At 40.0% G+C, this 22097-nt stretch overlaps 1 protein-coding gene across 2 annotated transcripts in view; it reads right to left on the bottom strand.

Annotated features, from left to right (window-relative positions):
* Positions 1 to 20024, bottom strand: part of LOC110074209 (sodium/hydrogen exchanger 11) — a 117271-nt gene extending 97247 nt beyond the window's left edge. The window contains exons 1-5 of one of the 2 annotated variants that reach the window (XM_078383601.1): positions 19779 to 20024; positions 11773 to 11837; positions 10153 to 10311; positions 4353 to 4518; positions 1233 to 1349 (exon numbers count right to left, since the gene is read on the bottom strand). In XM_078383601.1, the coding sequence (XP_078239727.1) occupies positions 1233 to 1349; positions 4353 to 4518; positions 10153 to 10311; positions 11773 to 11837; positions 19779 to 19974 (703 nt within the window). In that variant the 5' untranslated portion in view covers positions 19975 to 20024. Of the gene's footprint in view, positions 1 to 1232; positions 1350 to 4352; positions 4519 to 10152; positions 10312 to 11751; positions 11838 to 19778 lie in introns of both variants that reach the window. The other variant, XM_020784199.3, reaches the window with a different exon arrangement.
* Positions 20025 to 22097: the final 2073 nt, after the last annotated feature.

Here is a 22097-nt window from a genome sequence, read left to right as displayed (position 1 = left end):
ACTGCCCTGCTGTCTAAGATCTGCCCAGCAAAAGAGTCAGATCCAAATCTCTTGCAGTCCAGGAACACAGCCATCATGCTGTCAAAGTTAGGCTAGGGCAAGAACGGCCTGAAAGAAAGAAGGACTTTGACTGCAGCATTACTTCTTCTGCTTTAGTGATGCTTATCAGGCCCATGACCATCTTGACCATTTTAGTGTTGAACATTTTAGTCCATTCAAATCAGTGAAAGGTTTTGTGCTGACTTTAGTAAGAACATGAAAGCACCTTTTAAGCCTAACCCAAAGCAAAACTAATCGGGATATAATCCTCTACTTTTATCTGGAAGTACCATGACACTCATTAGGAATTACCTCTGAGTAGACTCAGGATTTCATTATTAATTCTGATCCAACCCAGTATCACAGAGGGCAATATGCAGAAAACTAACATTTATACAACATTGTTAGTATAGTACATGCATATGTAACATAGTCTCCTGCCAACCTAGCAGTTTAAAAGCATGTAAAAATGTGAGTAGATAAATAGGTAGCACCACGGTGGGAAGGTAATGGCGTTCCATGTCTAGTTGTGCCTGCCACGTGACCACGGAAACTGTCTTTGGACAAACACTGGCTCTATGACTTGGAAACGGGGATGAGCACTGCCCCCTAGAGTCAGGCATGACTGGACTAAATGTCAAGGAGAACCTTTACCTTTATATAACATAGTTAACTGGTGGTAGACTGCAGTCTTCTTTTGGGACTTAAAAAAATCAAGCATAAAACCAGAGTTCCATTGAATTCAGTGGAGCCTACTTCTAAGAGGATATGCACAGTACAGTATTTTTTTTCATGTGTTAGCAGACCACAGAGTTACATTGACTTGTTTTGGAAATGTTTATGATACCCAATCACCAGGCTGAACTATTTTAAGTCGAAATGAAGCACACCTACTCTACTGGATTTCTAATTAAAGTATAAACTTTCACAGCATCTCCAGCTCTGGAATGCTTCTACTGTACTCTGCGAATACTGGGGATGTACAGTGTGGCATGTACGTTGACAAATACCCATATGTAGGAACTTCTCAGTGTTAGGAAAGAATATTTCATTACATTTTTTTCTTCCACCTTCTAACCTGCCTTCTAAATCTCCTTTATAACCTCCCTCCTAACATTTAACAATTAGAGTCATGACACAATACAAATTGTATATTTATGCAAGAAAAAAATGACAGGAAGAAATAGACTTACCTATTTTCTGATAACTATGGTTTACCAGGTCCCTATATAACTCAAAAACAATTGTGGTGGTAGCACCATTAAACAAAGATTCACCTTTAATTAAGTTGATAAGTATTTTTGAAATGCCTAAGAAACAAAAGAAAATCACAAAAATGTCTAATTTGATGCTTGACAAATGGATAGTTTAAACAAGTGTGAATTCCCACAATTTGAATATAGTTGTATTTTTATCGTGTATAACGTCATCAACCAGAAAAAATGTAGAATAAAATCCTGATTTAAAGATTCTTAAGTCTCTAAAGCTCCCATACACTAAAAATTAGATAATATATTTAATACATCATTAGAAGCAAGGCTGTTTTAACATGTAAAATATATCTTTTTAACTTTGAATAAACTTGCTTCACATGCTTCAGATTATTTTTATTTTAACAGTGGAAGATAAGCACAACCTTTGTTTGTAAGTTCAATTGTGCAGAGCTTTGAAAGAACTGCATGCCTAGAAGGGGAAATCTGCAATATTAGAATACAGTATGTATGCTCTTTTTTAATATGCTGTTTGGCTCTCTTCAGATGATAAACTCTGTGGGAAAATGTAGATGTATGTCCCTTGCCACACACAAAAATTACATTATGTAGGAGTAACACATTTTAATTTAAATAGCCTGTCAGTTTCACTTAAATGAAAAGGTCAGTCAAATGATAGACAACTGTTCTCACAAGTTATTTCAGAGGCAAAGTACGGTAGGTTTGATTGATTTCCTTCTACTTTTTTACTTGACCGTTCCCTCTATTCCTCTATTCTATTCCACTTGTCACTCTTCTTGCCTCCAGTGCCTCAGTTATCCTCTTCTATGTCAAAGGTTTCTATGCCAGTGCTTCACCTGTGAGTCACCCCTTCACATTCTCCTACACCCCACCATGACAGCAAAAGAATTCAGGAATGAAACATTTTGCAAGTTTTTGAATGTTTAGTTGACCCTAATAAAGATACTGTCCACCTGTGGATACTGGATTTTATTTTGCTATGGTTCAAGGTGTCTTCTTTCCTGTTGTGGGTGTGCTAAACCTACATCTAGAGGTTTGCTCTTTTAGTGGGGGTCGGAGCCAGAGACAACAGGAGTGAGTGAGGCATTCAAAACAGTTGTATTCCCCTGGTGGAATACAACTGTTTTGAATGCCTCACCCAGTGCAAAGATTGGATGCACACCAATAGGTCATTTCAGATAGTTTTATACTCTTTTTAGGCAGAAAAGAGGAAGATGGCAAGAAATTCTACCAATCAACAAGTTACAGGTATTCACCTCTTCATTCATCAGCATGCTACAATCAAACAGTCTCTTTGCAAGGCAGGTATGTCCTGAATCATGCAGGCAAGAAACAGAGGAAGTGTTCTCACAATAAATAGTGCAAGACCCTACCCTTGGGAAAGGGCATCCTGAATAAGATTTCTGGTGATAGCAACTCTCTTTCAAGCTAGACAAGGTTAGCCGGACTTTAGATATGATTTGCTAGGTGAGAGATTATGCAGCAAGGACAATGAAGCTCAGAGAAATACTCTTAATAAAGGAGCATTAATTATTAAAATTTCCCCAACCTTTCCCTTTCGGAACTGCTCTTGAAAATGTCACATTTGGCTGTAGAGGCCACAACCTACTTTTTGTGAAAGAAAATGTTCTACTACTGAAGAGGGGCTGCACAGAAGATTGTGAACTAAGTAAAAAAAAATCATCCCGTTTTAACTGATTATCTATCCCTGCATCTAAGATATAATTCGCAGCTTTGTTTATGTAAGTTTGGTTATTTCTTTGTCCTTCTGCTCAATGCCACCAAAGAAACCTACTCGTTTCACCTGAAGCTACTTGCAGAAACTGGTTGCAATGATCTTTGTATCTCCAGAGGAGAACCAGCATATTGTCTTATTCTCAGTGGGCTTTGCAACAGGTTGTGTGCTATCTCCATGAGTGACTCAATCAAACCCTTACAGTCTATCCTGAAACTGACTTCAGTTACAGACCTTAATGGCTCGAAACATCTAAACTATTTTCCATCATATTTTCCTTTCTGTAATTTTGCCACCCCTACTTAAAAAGAGTTCTGAAGAAACTTGTAGGCTTTCACATTTTGAGAACTTCAAGTTGTTATCAAAAGCAAAAATTACTCACCTGAAGATTTTGTCGTTAAAATTATCTTTTTGTTCTTTGCCATCTATCAATAGCCCATCTCCACTTATAAATAAAATTGATCTGAATAATCTTACTTAGAGTCAGACATGACTGGACAAATTTAAAGATTTCATAAATTGGAGCTCATTTTCAAAACTTTCCCACAATATTGAAATTTGAATTAATAGGCAGGCATTTTAGGGAATTCATCCAGGATCTCAAAATCATTTAAAGGAATGATCCGCTTGTTGGAGTTACCTCTGATCTTAATTTGTACAAGCTGTCAAAGTTTATTTTCTCAGTTTTTGGAAAAAAACATGGAACCAGTCTTTACTCCAATATCCCAAGTACTTGATGAAGGCACCCAAATATAGCCTAAAAAATTAGGCATATTTTGCTCCTCTGTAATTTTGAGAAGAATGCTGGTTTCTTGGCCAACTACACTACATTTCCAACACAATAAAATCAAGGTCACAGCTAGACCTCTGCATTCGAGCTACAGTCTTCCCAGCCCTCCCTTCTGTGTTCCAGAAGGGTTTTCCCCACAAAAATCTAGAACAAGTTCAGAAATGAGCAGTGTAACAAACCCTGAGTAGGCACACTGACACTGTGCTGCCTCATATGAGGAAAATATGCATGAAAGCTAAGTAAGTATTAATTCTGGTTTGATGAGTCAAATTGTATTTTTTTAATTTTTTAATTTTTTATTATAAAACAAACAATTAATTATTTAGGAACACTTACAACAGTTACCCCACATGGCTGGTTAAAACCAATATTGTATAGTTGGAGCAAATAGAAAATGAAGGCTCTTAGTCTCTTGTAAAATCACTCCAGGCTAGTTCTGGGAGAAAGGAATGGACCTCCGTGGCACCTCTTCATATTCGTATCCCCAGGGATACGAATATGAAGCACCAATGTCTATTTGATATCATAGCTTGGAAAACCAATTTATTTTACTTACCAATATTTTTAATAGAAGCCACAGAGAGGTCAGGGTCTGTTGTGCAAAGAATTATTCCAAATATTATGTTGTCATCCCGGGTCCATTTATGTTGGTTAGTTTTGTAAGTTAACCATCCTAGAGAAGCACAGTTCATCACAAATCCAAGAACAGCAAGAATTAACACCTGTAAATACAATACATATATACAGTATTGGAATTAAAATATATACAGATCATTTACAGTATCTCAGAATTATTTACTGCATCCAAATACATTAAATGAAGGTAGGCAGGACTGAAGTTTTAATGCCATAGGAGTATGAATGTTAAGAGGCTCATAATGACTGAAATTTTAAGAATGTAAGAATTATGTATTTATACCAATCAACTACATTATTTAAAATTTGGAATAGTCACAGTTTACACACATTAGGGAGGTTTCCTCTTCATACTTGTGTGACTACAACTTCACAACAGTTCATGAACACATACAAATCAATTAATTAATTGTTATAAATTTTTTTAGAACTTGTTATCCTTATGTTGTAAGCCGCCTAGAGTGGTCGAAATGACTAGATAGGCGGGGTATAAATACAATAAATAAATAAATAAAAATAAAAATAGTTTTCTAAATGGAGATTTCTCTCATTGAAGACAGAATTGCTCCAATGTTCTTCCAGTCTTTTGAACCTTGTCCTTGTAGCACTGATGCAGTATTTACTTTGTTTACAACAGCTTACAACAAAAACAAAAAAGCACATCTTTTGTAGTGGAATATATCAGCCATTGATTGCACACCTCTTCACCATTTGCTACTCTCATCTTGTAGTGTATAGGAGAAAATCTTGTTTTTGAGTCTTTTGGAAAGCCATGTGACATATCCTGCTGTGGTCCATATTGTACTATAAGCTGTCGCAAATTATCACTGCAATGGTTAGGCCAGTTAGCAGGATCACTGTAATCCAAGCTGGGCACAACGTTACCTTCTTTTGCAGTCATTGCAGTAATCTCACTTTCCTTGAAATCTTTTTTTTCTTCTGTCTGTTTTACTGAAAGGCCTACAAATTCTGAAAGTTCATTCTTAGAGTTTATACCACTTGCAGAAGGAGCACTGTGTACAGCTTCCTCAGTGGTAGTTTCAACAAGGGTATGTTGAAACTTGTTCTTTGCTTTCTGTCTGCAAAGGTATTTCTGGAAGAACCCCTCTTGCTTTGCTTGCTCCTTGGCTCATTTTGCCTTTTGTTTGCAGAACTGAGCTCCAGATGGTCATTTTTTATCAGCCATAGCTCTCCCTAGGATTAAGACAATATTGTACAGTGGTACCTCACAAGAAAAATGCCTCACGCAACGAAAAACTCGCAAGACGAAAGCATTTTGCAAATTTTTGTGCTTCGCAAGACAAATTTTCCTATGGCCGTGCTTCGCAAGACGAAGCACGGCCATAGGAAAGAACAAGGGAGCTTGACTGGTTGCCTAGCAAAGTTCCACCCTCATGACCACCGCGTAGAGCGGGTCCCCTCCATGCCGGCTGGACGAGAAGACCACGGATGGTGCCGCACTGGGTTGTGGGCTGGGCGGCAGTGACGGGTGCTGCTGGAGCAGCACTGCCTCCCCCGCCAAGATGTTGTCGATGCTGAACATGCCAGCAGGCATCCCCCGAAAGCTCACGGTGTCTGCCCACAGAGAGAGACAGAGAGAGGCCAGGAAGGAGAGAGGGATGGACAGATGGATGGAGAGAGGGAGTGAAGGGGCTGGAGGGAGGAAGGAGGGCTGTGGAAATGAAACTTTTCTGCCCAAGAGGAGAAGGCCGTGCACTTCGGTGAGTCCATGCTGGAGCGAATGAGCTTTCCCGAGGGGGAATGCAGCCCTGTTTCATGACTTATAACCCCAGGAAGTAGATCACAGTGGCTGGTGTCAATGGGACATTTGTAAGAAATAGGGGTTGCAGCAGGGGGTCACCTCAGGGAGGGGGAATCAAAGGTATGCAGTACTGGCAACTCTGAAAGTGATTACTTATTTATTTTTACTTACCCAGTGGTTTTTTGCTTACTTCCACTGATGCCATGGGTGATATATGCAAATGAGATATGTTAATGAGAGTACCAGCAGCCCCTTTTCTATGAAATGACCCCTTGGTTACAGTATATAGAAACATTTTGTAAGACTTTATAAATAATTATATTCCATGGCACTGTTATGGTTTTGATCTTAAAATTTTATAAATTATCAGTTGCATTTTTTTCAAGAAACTAGTCTGTATAAAACTGTGCCTCTCTCAGGTCAGTTATACGCTCCTCTGAGTTCAGTTCTGCAACCCTCTGAGGTCAGTTTTGTGCCCCTCTCAGGTCTGCGCTCTAGGCAGTCGCCTAGTTCACCTAGTGGTAGCTCCGGCCCTGCATATACTCCAATAGGCACAGTTCCACTTCCAAGCCTATACGTCAATTACAAAAAACACAACCAACAGTAGAATCATGGGTGAAAGAAGCACTTATATCAGAACAGGAAGGTGGGCAAAGATGGCCCTATAGCTCAAGCAGAGGGGACTCCCACCAAAAGTTCATTCCAGATAATTATTACATTATTGTCAAATATACAGCATGCTCACAGGGGTCCCAAGCGAGTCCTCCATTCTAGTGGTGGCACTTCCTTCTTACTGAGCTATAGAGTATGCTCGTAATGCTCTGAGCAATTGTGCATGATCAGAATGTTCCCTAAGGCCATCCAACCGTCTAGCAGAAGTCACTGAAAGCAGTGTATCCTTCCAGAACCATTCTGCTTCAGTACTGCATTATGGACATATTTGACCCAAAACACTGTGAGGGACATCAAAAGCTTTTTCTTTGTGCAATCAGAAGCCCACAGCCCAATTCCCTGGTTTTATTTTTAAATATATTGGCTGAAATCCTGTTGCACAATTATACAAAAGGCATGACTTTTTGAAGTGAATTGCTGCACGTCAAGAAATCTCTTTAGACACTATCTGTTGCATGCTGAGACACACAACTTTACTTAACTCAAAATGTTTCAGAGATAAAACAGCAAAAAGCATCCAATACATTACTCAGAATTATTATCAATTAATAAGGAAGAAAAAGGTTAAACAGATTAAATCAATTAAAGATGGTTCCCGAAATAAGATATATGACCCCTTTGCCAATCATTTTAAAGCTGTGTACTCATTCACATCCTGCAATGGCTAGTTATTTGACAATATCCTAAATAAATCTAATCTTCAAAAATTAATTTTAAAAAATACTTCCCTAATCAACCTATCATGCTCAAGGAGCTGCATCAAGCCAGTACAAAATTAAAATCTAATAAGGCACAAGAACTAGTTGCTTTCTGAAAGGCTTTATTTGAAGGTCAACTGCTTCCCCTTCACTTTTACTATGTAACTCTGTCTTACCAGGTGATCTCACACCAATGACCTTATACACTACCAGACTAATATTAATCAACAAGTCAGAGAACCAAAGGACTCACATAACATCCCATTACATAAATGAACCAAGGGTCACAGATTTTTACAGAGATCCTGGATAATAAGTTAACTTGCATCACTGACAACTATATTAGAACAATTTGGATTCTTATGGGAATGTTACATAGCAAACTCAGTCAGAAGACTTTTCAATGCCTGTCATCGTTTCATTAGCAAGGTAAAACAAATGGTAGTCATCTCAAATCAGAGCATTTAATAACCCTGAATGGAAATCAGAGCTTTCAATAACATTGAATGGAATTTTCTCTTTCAATTAGGTGAAAAGATGGGGACAAGGTTATAAGGAAATTCTACTGAAACCAGAAAATAATTATCATGATAAATGAACTGAACTCTATACCACATGAAGTCAGCGGAGCTACCAAACATATGAGGTGGAAACATTGGCAACTTGTGCTAGGTCAACTTAAACGAGTTAAAATCAGAGGCTATCAGTGCGTGCTTAACAACTTCACGTTCTCAATATGTCACTCAAAAACTGAATCACACTGACAGCAACAATAGGTACACCAATTAATACTAAAGTAATCTAATAAATAATAATAATACAATGGTGTTAGAACTGCAAAGCTGGAAGGGACACCACAGATCATCCGGTACAGACACCATCAAGGAGACACAATGGGTAATTCAACTCCCAACCTCTGGCTCCGCAGGCAGATATCTAAACCACTGAGCTATCCAGCAGTTCACTAAACAAACAATTAAAATTAAGGAATTTATCCAACACCATTCCATTAATCTTCAAACCAATCTTCAAGAAACTGAGCCAGCTAATCAAAGAATGGAATAAAATTGTTCAGACTGACCCACATTGCAGTTTTCAGAATGACAACCCTGGCACAAATCCGACCATTTCTTCACCCAATGGCAGTAATACAATACAATGGAAAGTGTCAGGCTCTCTGACTCAGTTATTTACACTATTAAAACAAAGGACTTGGGAACTCTGCTACTCCATTATATCATGCTGCCTTTCAAATCAGGCAATTAGCAAGAATAACAGTCCATGAAGAGACCCTTGCTTGACTCCTACTAGAAGCTTCAATTTTCAAAACTGAGCTGATAAAGGGTGCTCTACTTTCAATGGAAATTGTAAAACACATTAAAAAAACCTTCAAAACCCCTCCATAACATGGTCAATATCTGGCTAAAAGCCCTAAATGTTGGAAGGGACCCCAGACATTTGCTTCTTGTTTCTAGATGTGACTGACTTGCGTTAAAGTATGCCTTTTCTTATCATTATTAGGTTTATTTTCACTTTCTATAAGTGAGATCGTAAATCTTCTACATCAAAGCACTATCTCATGCTTCACACTGTTGTTACAAAATGGTTGGAAATCCCTTGCGGATGTATGTATGAGACCAGTGGTTCCTAACCTCCGTTAACTCGGGTATTCTTCAACTGTTAACTCGGGTGTTCTCAGCCAGCACTGCTGGTGGTGAAGGACTCTGGGAATTCAAACTTATCCATGGTTAAGGAACCACTGTATTAGACAATGATGTATTTATTTATTTATTTATTAATAATCAAACAAGAACAGCAGTAAAAATAAAAAGGAAAAGTAAGAAAAAATCAAGAGTTGCCTGGAGGGAAGGCCTGAATAAACAGCCATGTTTTTAATTGGGTTTTAATTGGGATATATGAAGATCTGGAAAGAGACATGCAAAAGATTGCTGACTGAACAGATTTGAGCTCTAAGAACAAGGTGGAAAAATATTTTTAAAGAAACAAATTAAAAAGAAAAAATCTATGTAAAGATAGTTTTTTATTTTAGATACATTATAATTCAAAGGTTGTTCATAAAGAAATAAAGATTAGGTTTTAATTATGTAGCATGAGGCTGTATAATCATGCAATATTGAAAATTTTTGGTAGATGAATTCCATTAATCCATCTACAAGGATTAACCTCTTCCAGAGGGTTCAGTAAATTTATTGGACATTTTTTTCTATGTGGAAGATATTATCACCGATGTTATTGGTTTAGTTGAACAACATTATTTCAATGTTTATTATTAAGTTAATGATTATTTTTCTCCTTCCAATGAAGTTCAAGAATAACGCATAACCTATGAGGTTAACCAGAAGTCCTCAACTTGGGAGGACAATTTGGAGCAGAAACAACAGGTAGTTAAGCACATCTGCAGTCTCTGCCACTTTTTCGCCTCAAATTGTCCCCTCCTGAAACACCTGTTTCTCAAAAAGAGAGCAGTGATGACACACATTTCTGGACAATGAACAATCATGTCCTTATCCTCGTGTGTGAGGATAATAAACTACTAAACAAAGAAAACTGGAAATTATACACCTTACCTGCCAAAATGATTTTTGGAATATATAAAAATCCATCTCAAATGCAGCCGTGAAAATTATGACTGGTGAAAATAAATGCAGAAAAAGTACTGGATCTATCTCTGCAATGGTCTTGACAAAAGGTAACTGACAATATAAATGAACAGAAGATATCATTAGCTGAGAATGATTTATTTATATAATATATAGAAGATATTACATTCTTCCCTCCTTCCACAACACAGAAGTGCGGCCTCTATTTATTTATATTCTATACCAGAAAGAAGGTAGATTGGTGCTCCTGGATCCCTGAGTCGGACATCACGTTAGGTATGACACCTTACTTTTCTAGAGTAGCTTACAGTACGTTTTGGATAGAGCAACACACACACAGGCATTTGAAGCAACTAAGGCATTTAAAGCATTTTAAAACATGATACTTTCGAGACAATGAACGAACTAATCTTAGCGCTATTTGGATTTGTACTGTACACACTATCTCTTTTTTCTCCTTTCTTTTCTTATTCCTTAGCAGAAGAGAACCGACTTTCCTAAACCCAGTTCTGAAATTCAGATCACATCATCCTCCCAATTTCATAAGCAGCACAGTCGGATCCAGCTGTCTCCTCGCGCGCACACAGCCATTTCCCTTAAAAGCCCTTGTACACTGCCTTACCAAAGCCTTCTCTTCCCACCTATCTCTTGATGATGGGAACAACTGTGCTGGGGGCCACAGTGGCTTCCTTCCCTGGAACCCAGAAGACCTCAACAGTTGTGTTAAGTACACAAAAGACATGAGACATATAATTTTTAGGGTGTATTTTAGATCAAAAGTTTCTCAGCAGAGCTATTCACTTGAGGTGCTGTCCTCAGTACATATAATGGCTCCTGAATCCCAAGACATGCTTTTTCCAAGACTCTTGCAATTCATATTCAAGATTCAGATATTCCAAAAAATGACCTCTCCCTAGATCCCTGGCTTTGGGCAAAGATACACTACAGCGTTCAAGGTGCCAGAAAATGAAGGATCAGTTTAATCTGAGTAATAATCCAGAAAATTTGGAAGGGGAACATGTCAAGCAACATTATTAACAAGCAGAGGACTGGGAGGCATATGTCCTCGAATATCCAGTAAGAAATGCTAATAAATTACAACTTGCCTTTCCTGTTGTAAGTTAGCTGAACCAGCGGCTTGTATCTACAAATGCGGTCCTCACCGACCAGATAGGCGGGGAATTAATTAATTAATTAATTAATTAATTAATTAATTAATTAATTAAATAATTAAATAAATAATAGTATACAAAGTAATAAGGCAGCAAGCAGGCAAGGTGCAACTGTATCTGTATTTTTCAACTAAAACAACAGAGTCAAATTCCAACTGGCACAAGCTTTTGTGCACTGATATGCTTTTAAGTTTATGAGTGTGGGGATATTCCAGTCCATCAGTACTAACTGTGCTACGGAATTTAAAATATTTCCTGTTGCTGGAATTTATTTTTGATGTTGTGAGAGCAACCTTCCCAAATTATAAACTACTATTTTCTATTCATGCATATAAGAAAATTCATTTTCTGCTTTCTTTGTTTACTCCCATTTCCTTAAGTATAGATACAGTACCTGAGATGTTCCAATGATGACTCCAATGAAGAATACTATTACAAGAATAGGAATTTTTTTTCTTTTCAAAATAGTTCGCAGCAGGGCTGAAAGAAAGAAATGACTGCTAAATGCACAGGCAGTAAGTTAGTCAAAGCTTACCACTGGAAATAAAGCAAAGAGCCAGAAATACACAACATGTCCAATGCAACTAACATAGCTGGGCTTTCATATGCAGGGCAATACGAGGGTAGGGGTGGGGGTGGGGTGGGGTAAGCAACCTAATCAGTAACACAGGAACTCTTGTTTGACAAACAGTATTTTATCAGCTTCTCATCGGAGCATCCCGATAAGCTGATCAGAAGATGAATAAAATGACCATAATATAATCATAACATTTAAGTACATATGTTATAATTCCAGAGAATCCTGTCTTACATGGGCACACTAAAAGGGGTTCTCAATAATTTCACATAGTGATGTGGGCAGAGTAGATAGAGATGGGCACTTACTGCAGTTCAGCATGGTTCGGTGGATCAGGCCCAACAGGTGTTGCACGGGTGCTCCAGGTTCTGCACCCCACCTCCTCCAGCAGGCCCCCCCATCAGAAGCAATGCTCCAGACGTCCTTACTCCGCCCCATTCTGTGAGTGGGCACCTGGGGGGGGGAAGTGGGGTGCAGAATCCAGGGTGTTTGGACAACACCTGTGGGTGACATCTGCCAGATGGCACCAAACTGCTGGACAGCTGCAAGTGCCCATCTCTAGGGCACAGCATTGACTCTTACAAGAAGAAACACTCTGCACACTCATATCTCCTTAACAGTTAATAATTAAGGGAGTGAAATAATACCAGTAAAACTGTCGTTGCTCAAGCATTAAAAGAGACTCAAATGGGATACCATTCAAATTGGTGTTGACAAATAGTTTGAGACCATTTCCTTGAATATGAATATGTAGGACTACAAAGGGTCAAAGGGGTACTAATTATGAGAAAACAATGCTACAATGAGTTAGGAAAATGAAAAGGGGGGTTGGACCAAAAGGACTGCATTTTGTATTAGGGTTTGATTCAAATCAAGATTTACATTTTTTAAAAAAAAATTGACAACTTAAATAAAAAATGATTTTTATTTTAAATTATTATTTAACTTGAATTTTTATAACATTGATTTTAAAAAGACCATTAATTTTTCTCCACCCTGTTTTGTAAGAGAGACTTAGGGAAAAAGCTGTGTGGCCCTTAGGATTGCCCTAATACAAAAGCAGTGTGATACATTTTGAGCCCCCTTTTTAAAAAATCAAACAAATTGGAAGCTTTCAGACAAAAAAATTGGCTTCATCAGGCTGGACACCACTCCTTTCATTGACAGCACAGATAACCCTTTGTTTGAAGTTTGGGGTGGAAGTTTCCAACCATGCGGCAACAAATGGTGCTCAAGACCGCACACACACACCAGCTGATGTTTGCAACTTATGCCTCAACTCACCTCAGGCAAGCAGACATGGCATTGACATCTGCCCTGAATTTTTAGGACTCTTAGCTACAGCTCTTCTGTGCTACCTTGAAGCAGTAGTGCCTAGCCTGATGAAGTGGAATTTTCCCCATGAACGCTGGCAATTTATTTGATTTTGTTCGTGGTTCAATAAAGGTATCACACTACTCTTGCATTTTTATTTTATAAACATACTGTAGTGTTGCCCTTCTCTTTAGTGACCAGCAGGGTGGATTTGATTTAAATCACAATTTAAATTTTTGAAATAGCAAGACCCCTGTATCCACACAAGATCAATTCCAAACCTGTCCAGCGGATGCTGTAAACTGAGAATAGCAAACTCTGTATGGTCTCTGGCTCCTTCTTAGTGGCCAGATCTAGTAAAAACATTGTGGAAATACGTATGTATTTCTGTATTTTTTTTCTTTTAAAAATTTTAATATTTTCAGACCGCTGTTTTGTTGTTGTTGTATAGTCATTAAGTCATGAACCCATGGACCAGAGCACGCCAGGCCCTCCTGTCTTCCACTGCCTCCCAGAGTTGGGTGAGATTCATGTTGATAGTTTTGATGACACTGTTCAACCATCTCGTCCTCTGTTGTCCCCTTCTCCTTTTGCCTTCACACTTTCCCAACATCAGGGTCTTTTCCAAGGAGTCTTCTCTTCTCATGAGATGGCCGAAATATTGGAGCCTCAGCTTCAGGATCTGTCCTTCCAATGAGCACTCAGGGTTGATTTCCTTCAGAACTGATAGGTTTGTTCTCCTTGCAGTCCAGGGACTCTCAAGTGTCCCTAAAACTGTGGGGCAATTTGCCACCTCACTGTAGATGGTGACAAGACCCCTGCTTCTTGGGAGGAAAGCGATGACAAATCTAGACAGCATCTTCAAAAGCAGAGACATCACCTTGCCAACAAAGGTCTTCACAATCAAAGTTATGTTTTTTCCAGTAGTGATATATGTAAGTGAGAGCTGGACCATAAAGAAGGCTGACTGCCAAAGAAGTGATGCTTTTGAATTGTGGTGCTGGAGGAGACTCTTGAGAGTCTCCTGCAATGCAAGGAGAACAAACCAATCAATTCTAAAGGAAATCAACCCTGAGTGCTCACTGGAAGGACAGATCCTGAAGCTGAGGCTCCAATGTTTTGGCCATCTCATGCGAAGACTCCCTGAAAAAAACCCTGATGTTGGGAAAGTGGACAAGATATTTGGACTGTGTCATCAAAGCTACCAACATGAATTTGACCCAACTCCAGGAGGCAGTAGAAGACAGGAGGGCTTGGCATGCTCTTGTCCATGGGGTCACAAAGAGCTGGACACAACTTAACGACTAAACAACAACAACAACAAAACTGTGTGCAAAAGCAAGACCTTACTTCCGGTTATTATTATTATTATTTATTTAATTTATATGCCACCCACACTACCCAAAGGTTAAAGACCTCATTCCTCCAAACAGAATCAGGATAATAAGGAACTCAATTTTTGACTGACCACAAAGGCTAGTAAAAATCTGCAGATGATGCTTTCTTTCTTATTTCTCTCCCAGTCCAAATATTTCTTCACCAACTACATTCCATGATAATTCCTGAACTTGCCTTATGTCCACATAAAACATAAATAACCTTGTGTTCAAATATAATTCCTTCTCCAAAGTGCAAAAGAACTGGAGGGAAATAAATTAAAGCTTAACACTACCTCTATTTACAGAAAAAAATTAATCTCCTTTTAGCAAATTAACACCTGTTTTAAAACAGTGCTTAATGATTTAAAGGTGCCTACCACCAAACCACATCATCATCATCATCATCATCATCATCATCATCATCATCATCATCATTATTATTATTATTATTATTATTATTATTATTATTATTATTATTATTATTATTATTATTATTATAATATAAAATCCATCCATGTTGATTTAACATTGTGCCACCTGGGTACAGCTTATAATCATTTGTTAAAACAACTACCATACATATTACGCTCCTAATCTATACAACGTCCTTCTAACCATTGATAGAACAAGTCCCATGTTTGATAATATTTTGTATCTTCTTTTCCTTTGATTTTCAGTGTTAGTCTATCAATTTCGGTGCAGTCCAATATCTTTTTAATTGTCAAACCACATTCTTTAGTAGCTACTGTGCTGACTGCTTATGAAAGAATGTATACTTTATTACACATATTTTTTTAAAGAATCTACCACATTACAGCTATTACCATTACTATGGCTTTCTTCCCCATTCCCTTTTTTTAAACCCATGTTGCTAAAATAAAGGCATTTCCAATCTACAAAATATGTATAGGAGAACACTTCCCTGCGATCCAGCCATCCTCCCTCTTCCATCTCCTGCTTACTATCAAACAACTTGAACCCTCACAAGGGGGATGGAAAGATTCTTTGAATTCCTTTTTAAACTGTTGACCATTAAAAAAAAGCCAGTCACAGAATTTGAAAATAAAACATATATTAATCTATTTATAAGAAAATATTAAACATTTTCCTCAAACAAAAAAAATAACCCTCATTTGGAGCATTCTTTGGCACTGCCCTTCTTTGGGATTGGGATGTAGACTGATCTTCTCCAATCCTCTGGCCACTGCTGAGTTTTGCAAACTTGCTGGCATATTGAGCGTAGCACCTTAACAGCATTATCTTTTAAAATTTTAAATAGTTCAGCTGGAATGTCATCACCTACACTGGCCTTGTGGTTAGCTATGCTTTTTAAGGCCCGCTTGACTTCACTCTCCAGGATGTCTGGCTCAAGGTCAGCAACCACACTATCATAATATGGGTCCTATTATGCTGGTACAAAATGCATCTTATATGCAAGGCAGACCTTTCGTTTGCCCTTCTCCAAAGTTATTACTTTTAGACTCATCCATTGTCATTAAACCCTCGCTGCAGGGCTGGTGTTTTGTATAGGCTGCAAAAACAAACGAAGCGGCTACCACTCCCAAGTCTCTTTCTGACTAATGCCAGATCAGTGGCAAACAAGATGGATGACTTAAGGTTACAGGTCTCCTCAAGTAAGTTTGTGAAAAACTGTTGCGTGTTGTTAATCACTGAAACCTGGCTGAACCCCACTATTCCAAACACTGTTATTGATATGGAAGGTTTTTTATTACATCGTTTGGACAGGGACAGGAATGTGGGGAAGTGCAGAGGAGGAGGATTGTGCGTGTTTGTTAGAGAGAGCTGGTGCACAAACTCAGAGATTATAACACATCATTGCTTGTTGGAGCTGGAATATCTGTCTGTTAAATGCAGACCTTTCTACCTTCCTCAGGAATTCAGCGTTGTTATTATTCTTGTTGTTTATATTCCGCCGGATGCAAATGCAGATTTGGCGCTGGGTCATCTGGGCGATGAAATTGGCAACTTGCAAAGCAAATTTCCAGATGCTGTATACATTATTGCAGGAGACTTCAATCATGTAGACCTACGTGCGGTCCTCCCTAAATTCCATCAACATGTAACGTGTGCTACTAGGGGGTTGAACACCTTAGATAAGGTCTACACGAATATTGCAAATGGATACAGGACATTACAATTGCCACATCTGGGGCAGTCTGACCATATGTCCCTGTTTCTAGCTCCGGAGTATATTCCTCTGAGAAAACAGTCAGGGCCAGTAGTCAAGACAGTGAAAAGCTGGCCGGAGGGAGCAATGGAGCAGTTAAAGGACTGTTTTGAACAGACGAATTGGGAAGTTTTTGACCATCCTGATTTGGAAGAACATACAGCTGCAGTGTTAGGGTATATGGCACACTGTATTGACACTGTCACAGTGGATAAACATATCCGGGTTTATCCCAATCAGAAACCTTGGATGACCGGGAAGGTTAGACGTCTGTTGTATGCTAGAAATAAGGCTTTTAAGTCTGGGGATGATCTAGACTACAGTGTAGCAAGAACGAACTTGAGGAGAGGCATTAAGCAAGCTAAGGCCGAATACAAGAGGAGAATTGAGGACTGCTTTCTCAGCAATAATATGAGGCAAGTTTGGCAGGGGGTTCAACAACTAACAAACTACAAAGCAAAAAAGGTTTCCTTGGGCAGAGGCGTGGAGGTGGCTGAGGAGTTGAACAACTTTTTTGCTCGATTCGAGTTCGATCAAACTGAAACTGTTCATTTGCCATCATTTACTCAGCAGAGTCCCCCCTTCATTGTGACTGAGCAGGATGTGAGACAGACTATGAAGGTGGTTAATTCCAGAAAAGCAGCTGGACCCGACTCAATTCCTGGTCGGGTGGTAAAAGGCTGTGCTGATCAGCTAGCCGGGATATGGACTGTAATTTTTAATCGATCCCTGACACTATGTGCAGTTCCTGTCTGTCTCAAGGCTTCCATCATCGTTCCACTGCCTAAAAAGTTGCCTACAAACAGTCCAAATGACTACAGGCCGGTGGCACTAACTTCAATCTTAATGAAGTGCTTTGAGCAGTTAGTTCGGAAATATATTATCTCCTGCCTTCCTGATTCCTTTGATGGGCTTCAGTTTGCTTATAAAGAAAATAGATCAACTGAGGATGCGATTAATACTGTACTTTATATGGCTTTATCCCACTTGGAAACACAAGGGAATTATGTAAGAATGCTGTTTGCGGACTTTAGTTCCGCTTTTAATACCATTATACCCCACAGATTAATAGTCAAACTTAAAGATCTAGATTTTCCAGATTCTATCTGTCTGTGGATTTTGGATTTTTTAACAAATCATCCACAAAGGGTTAAACTGAATGACTACATCTCTACTGACAAGATACTCAGCACTGGCACTCCACAAGGTTGTGTCCTCAGTCCACTACTGTTCTCCATTTATTCATCGGATTGCACCAATAACCATCCCAGTAATAGGATTATCAAATTCGCAGACGACACTACACTAGTAGGACTTATTTCCGGGGATGATGAGTCTGCGTATCGGGATGAGGTATTACAGCTATCCCGCTGGTGCAAAAAAAAAAAAAACAATCTTCTATTTAACATCCAAAAAACCAAGGAATTTATAGTGGACTATAGGAAAAAAAGAGCAGACATTCAGCCACTGTATATAGATGGAGTTTGTGTGGAACAGGTGGTTGAATGTAAGTTTCTTGGGACCATCATAACAAATGACCTGACTTGGAGTGCAAACACTGCTGCGTTAATTAGGAAGGTGCAACAACGGTTGTATTTTCTAAGGACTCTTAGAAAACAACAATTGACTGAGAGTTTGTTGATCACCTTCTATTGGAGTTCGATTGAGAGCATATTATCCTACTGTCTCTGTGTACGGTTTATGAGCTGCACAGTGGCAGAGAAAAAGGCAATTCAAGGGGTGATCAAGACGGCCCAAAACATCATTGGCTGTTCACTCCCCTCTTTGGAAGAATTGTATAAGAACAGATGTAAGAGGAAGATATCTAATATACTGAAGGACTCCTCTCATCCGGGACATCAGCTCTTTGAACTATTGCCATCGAGAAGGAGATTCAGGGTATTGAAAGCAAGGACAAGCAGATTCAAGAACAGCTTTTACCCAAGTGCAGTATTGAGTTTAAATGCAGGGTCATAAGTTTTTGGCGGAATTTTAATTGCTGGGAGTAATGGGGTATCTATATTGGTATGGTGAGTGTTGTGTATATTTTAACTTTTTTTGTAGTGGTGTTGTCCAGTTTTACCTTGGGGAAGAGCACCTCATTTCGTTGCACCCACTTGTGAGTGCAATGACAATAAATTTCTTATGTCTCTTATGTCTATGTCTTATTTAAAAAAATCCTAGAAAAATTGCACAATCCAGCAAAAGGAAAACATTCTTATATCCCTTTTTAAAAAAAAAACAGGAGAGGCGCAGTGCACTTTCAGCTACAATCCTACGAACAGTTAATCACTCCCACTAAATGCAGTGGCCCAAATCTTTTTAGTTAGTCACACAGGCATAGCCCAAGTGGCATAAGATTTGGAGAGAAAGTGACTCACTGGGCAAAACTGGTATCTAGGGTGAATTCTTAACCTGGGGCAATTTGCCTCCAAAAGTTATGCCATCTGTGCAGCCATACAAGAGGATTTTGACCATGGGAACTTTCCTTTGAGAACATATGAAAAGCATCTGCTCAGATTTGGAGTGCCCTCCCCTCAATGGCTTGTCTGCCAAATTTCAAGCCTTTTTTGATGTCAGGTGAAGATATTTTTATTCTCTCAAGTATTTTAGATCTTTCTCTCCTGTACTGAGCAGGGGATTGGACTTATATGTTCCAGCTTCATTAGTCTGTGATTCCTAGTCTTTTATTCAATTTCTGTTTTTGTTTTATTGCTGCTCCTGTGCTGTGTTCTCTTCCTCTTGTTTCAAATAGATTTGCATGCAGTGTATTCTCTTTACTTATTTACTATTCCTGGGCTTCAGTGACAGAGATCAGTGTCTAAAATTAAACTGAGGATTAAAAAAAATACACATTATAGCTAAATTACATTTTCGTAAAAATCAAAGATGAACAGAAGCCGCTTATAAAGGAGCCCTTTTGGAAAGGAGGCTGAGGCTCTCTTTCGCCCTCATCATCCTACCTCCCACGGCGAAACTCGCAACGATTACCAAGAGTATGACCGGCTGGTTGCGGCGGAGGATGTGAAAGTCGCGAACATCTTTGTCCCCATTGTATTTGCTGCCAGACAAATCAGCCGCAACTGCAGCGCTCCCGGGAACTGGGGAAACGCCGGGGATGAAATGCGTGGCAGCCGCGCCGACATTAAAGTCGCCCATGGCGGTGCCTCCCTGACAGCTCCCTGGAGGGGGAGGCGGAGGGGGAGGAGAAGGAGGAGGAGGGCAACGCTCCCACGGCGTCGCCAAGGCTGCCCCTCGCTGCCGCCGGCCGACCGTGGAGGGCGAGAGAGAGAGAGAGAAAAAACCTCAAGGCTTTGGCAAAACGCTCACCCCCCACCCCGCCTGGAGTCGCCTTCGCCCTCCGGAGAAGCGGAGGCGCCCAATACCAGCCGCGACCCGAGGCTGCCCTGCGACCAACGTCCGACCAGCCCTTCGAACTCCGCTGGCCTTCCTCCAGAGAACGCGGTCGCCTCAGCAACCAACCGGCTGGAACGCACGCTTTCCGGGCCCCGCCCCTCGCCCTCCCCGGCGTTCCTGCTGCCACGAGGCCCGCCGGCCCGCCAGCGGTCTCGCGCTCGCTTGCTTGCCTGCTCGCGTGCATCAAAGCGCCTGTTCGCTGGGGAGCTCGGTGTTCTTGGGCGGGCTGCAACTAGCCTGGGATGAAGGGGAGCGAGGCATGAAGGGTGCCGAATGAACAGGGACAGCATGACGAGCAATAAGGGGCAGAATAGTTAGACCCTCACGTGAGGGTCAGGGTTGCGGGGGGGGGGGAGTCGTGAGCGCCCGCTTTTGATTTCATGGCTCCTTTCCCTTCCTTTAGGTATGATCAAGAGTTGAGGGGTATCGGGGCAGACTTGGAAGGGCAGGTGTTCCTCCTGCCTGTCCCCATGACCAGCCCCAAAAGGAATGTAGTCGGACTGGTGTATTCATACAGATCAGGAGCAGGCATTTTTGTGAAATTAATAGCTGTCAATATCCATTCAAACGAAGCCAACCCTGAGACGCTTTGCATGACAGCAGGGAGAGCCTGCCATTACTTACTGTTCCTGGGAAAATCGATTTCTTTTCCAGCTGCTCTGAGGAATTCAGCTGGAGTCTGAGGGAACAGGGAACCCTGAGAGGGTAGCGACTGACGCCGCTGTCCTTGATTAAGAGAGAGGCCTGGGACGTTGACTGCAAGCTCCGACTTCTTCACTGCAAGCATGTCCTGTCCCACCGCCCCCCCCCCCAATGTTTTGAGAGGGTGCATTGTGTTGTACTCTGTGATGTGTTCCCACTTCTGCTGCATAGCTTGAACGGGTGGACTTTTCAGCAGGCTACATGAAAAAAAATGAAGCATTTAAAACCTGGACTTACTACTGAATGGGAAGAATTTTTTGGATTGAGAGACTGACTAATAAAGAAATATTAAGGTGAATGAACAAAATGGATCTGTAATATGTATTTTTCCTTCCAAATCTAAAATCCAAATGCGCTGCTGAGAGCCATGCTGTCCTGATATTCTGATACGCAGAGTGCACCTCTTACTTAGGAAGGTTTTTATCTGACTGTGGATGAGGAACTTCATATTTATTTATTTATTTATTTATTTATTTATTTATTTATTTATTTATTTATTTATTTATTTATTTATTTATTTATTTATTTATTTATTTATTTATTTATGCCGCCCACTCTACCCAAAGGTCTCTAGGAAGAAACCCTTTGTTCCAAGCATGTGGAATGGACCTTGAGCCTATCTATGAGGGAGGATGCTGCAGCCAGCTTTTCTGGATTGCAAAGAACTATGATGTACTTGGGTTCAGTCTAAATGACCTCTTAAATATTCCTTACAATTCTAACGGTAGAAGCTCAGAGGATTGCTTCTGCTTTTGTGAATGGGTGAGAAGGTGTCTCAGCTATGGGCTACTAAGAAAGTGCAATAGTCTCTTCTTTGGACTACAGCCTAGCTAGAATGGCCAGTGGGGATTATGGAAGTTGTAGTTACAACAGTAACTTTTACATCCTGTGGTTCTTCTGGTCCTCTAAGGCAGGGTGGGCAATTTGTGACCCTCTGGTGACTGGACCATCACCTTTCACATGCTGACAAGAGTTGCACTCCTACAGTATCTAGAGAGCCATGGGATGGCCAACTGTGCCCTAATGGACTAATTTAAGATGAGACCGCATCAAGCAAATGTTGAGTGGCTGTTCTGGAGCTCAGATTGAAAGACATGCATAGCCCCCACTTGCTGGATGTGAGAATTCAGTGCAGTTACTGATAGGGTGCATTATATGTTTGA

The sequence above is a fragment of the Pogona vitticeps genome, chromosome 1 (genome assembly GCF_051106095.1).
Source record: "Pogona vitticeps strain Pit_001003342236 chromosome 1, PviZW2.1, whole genome shotgun sequence".
In the NCBI taxonomy this organism is placed as follows: domain Eukaryota; kingdom Metazoa; phylum Chordata; class Lepidosauria; order Squamata; family Agamidae; genus Pogona; species Pogona vitticeps.
Note: the sequence above shows the minus strand (reverse complement) of the source record. Positions and strands in the feature narration are given on the sequence as shown.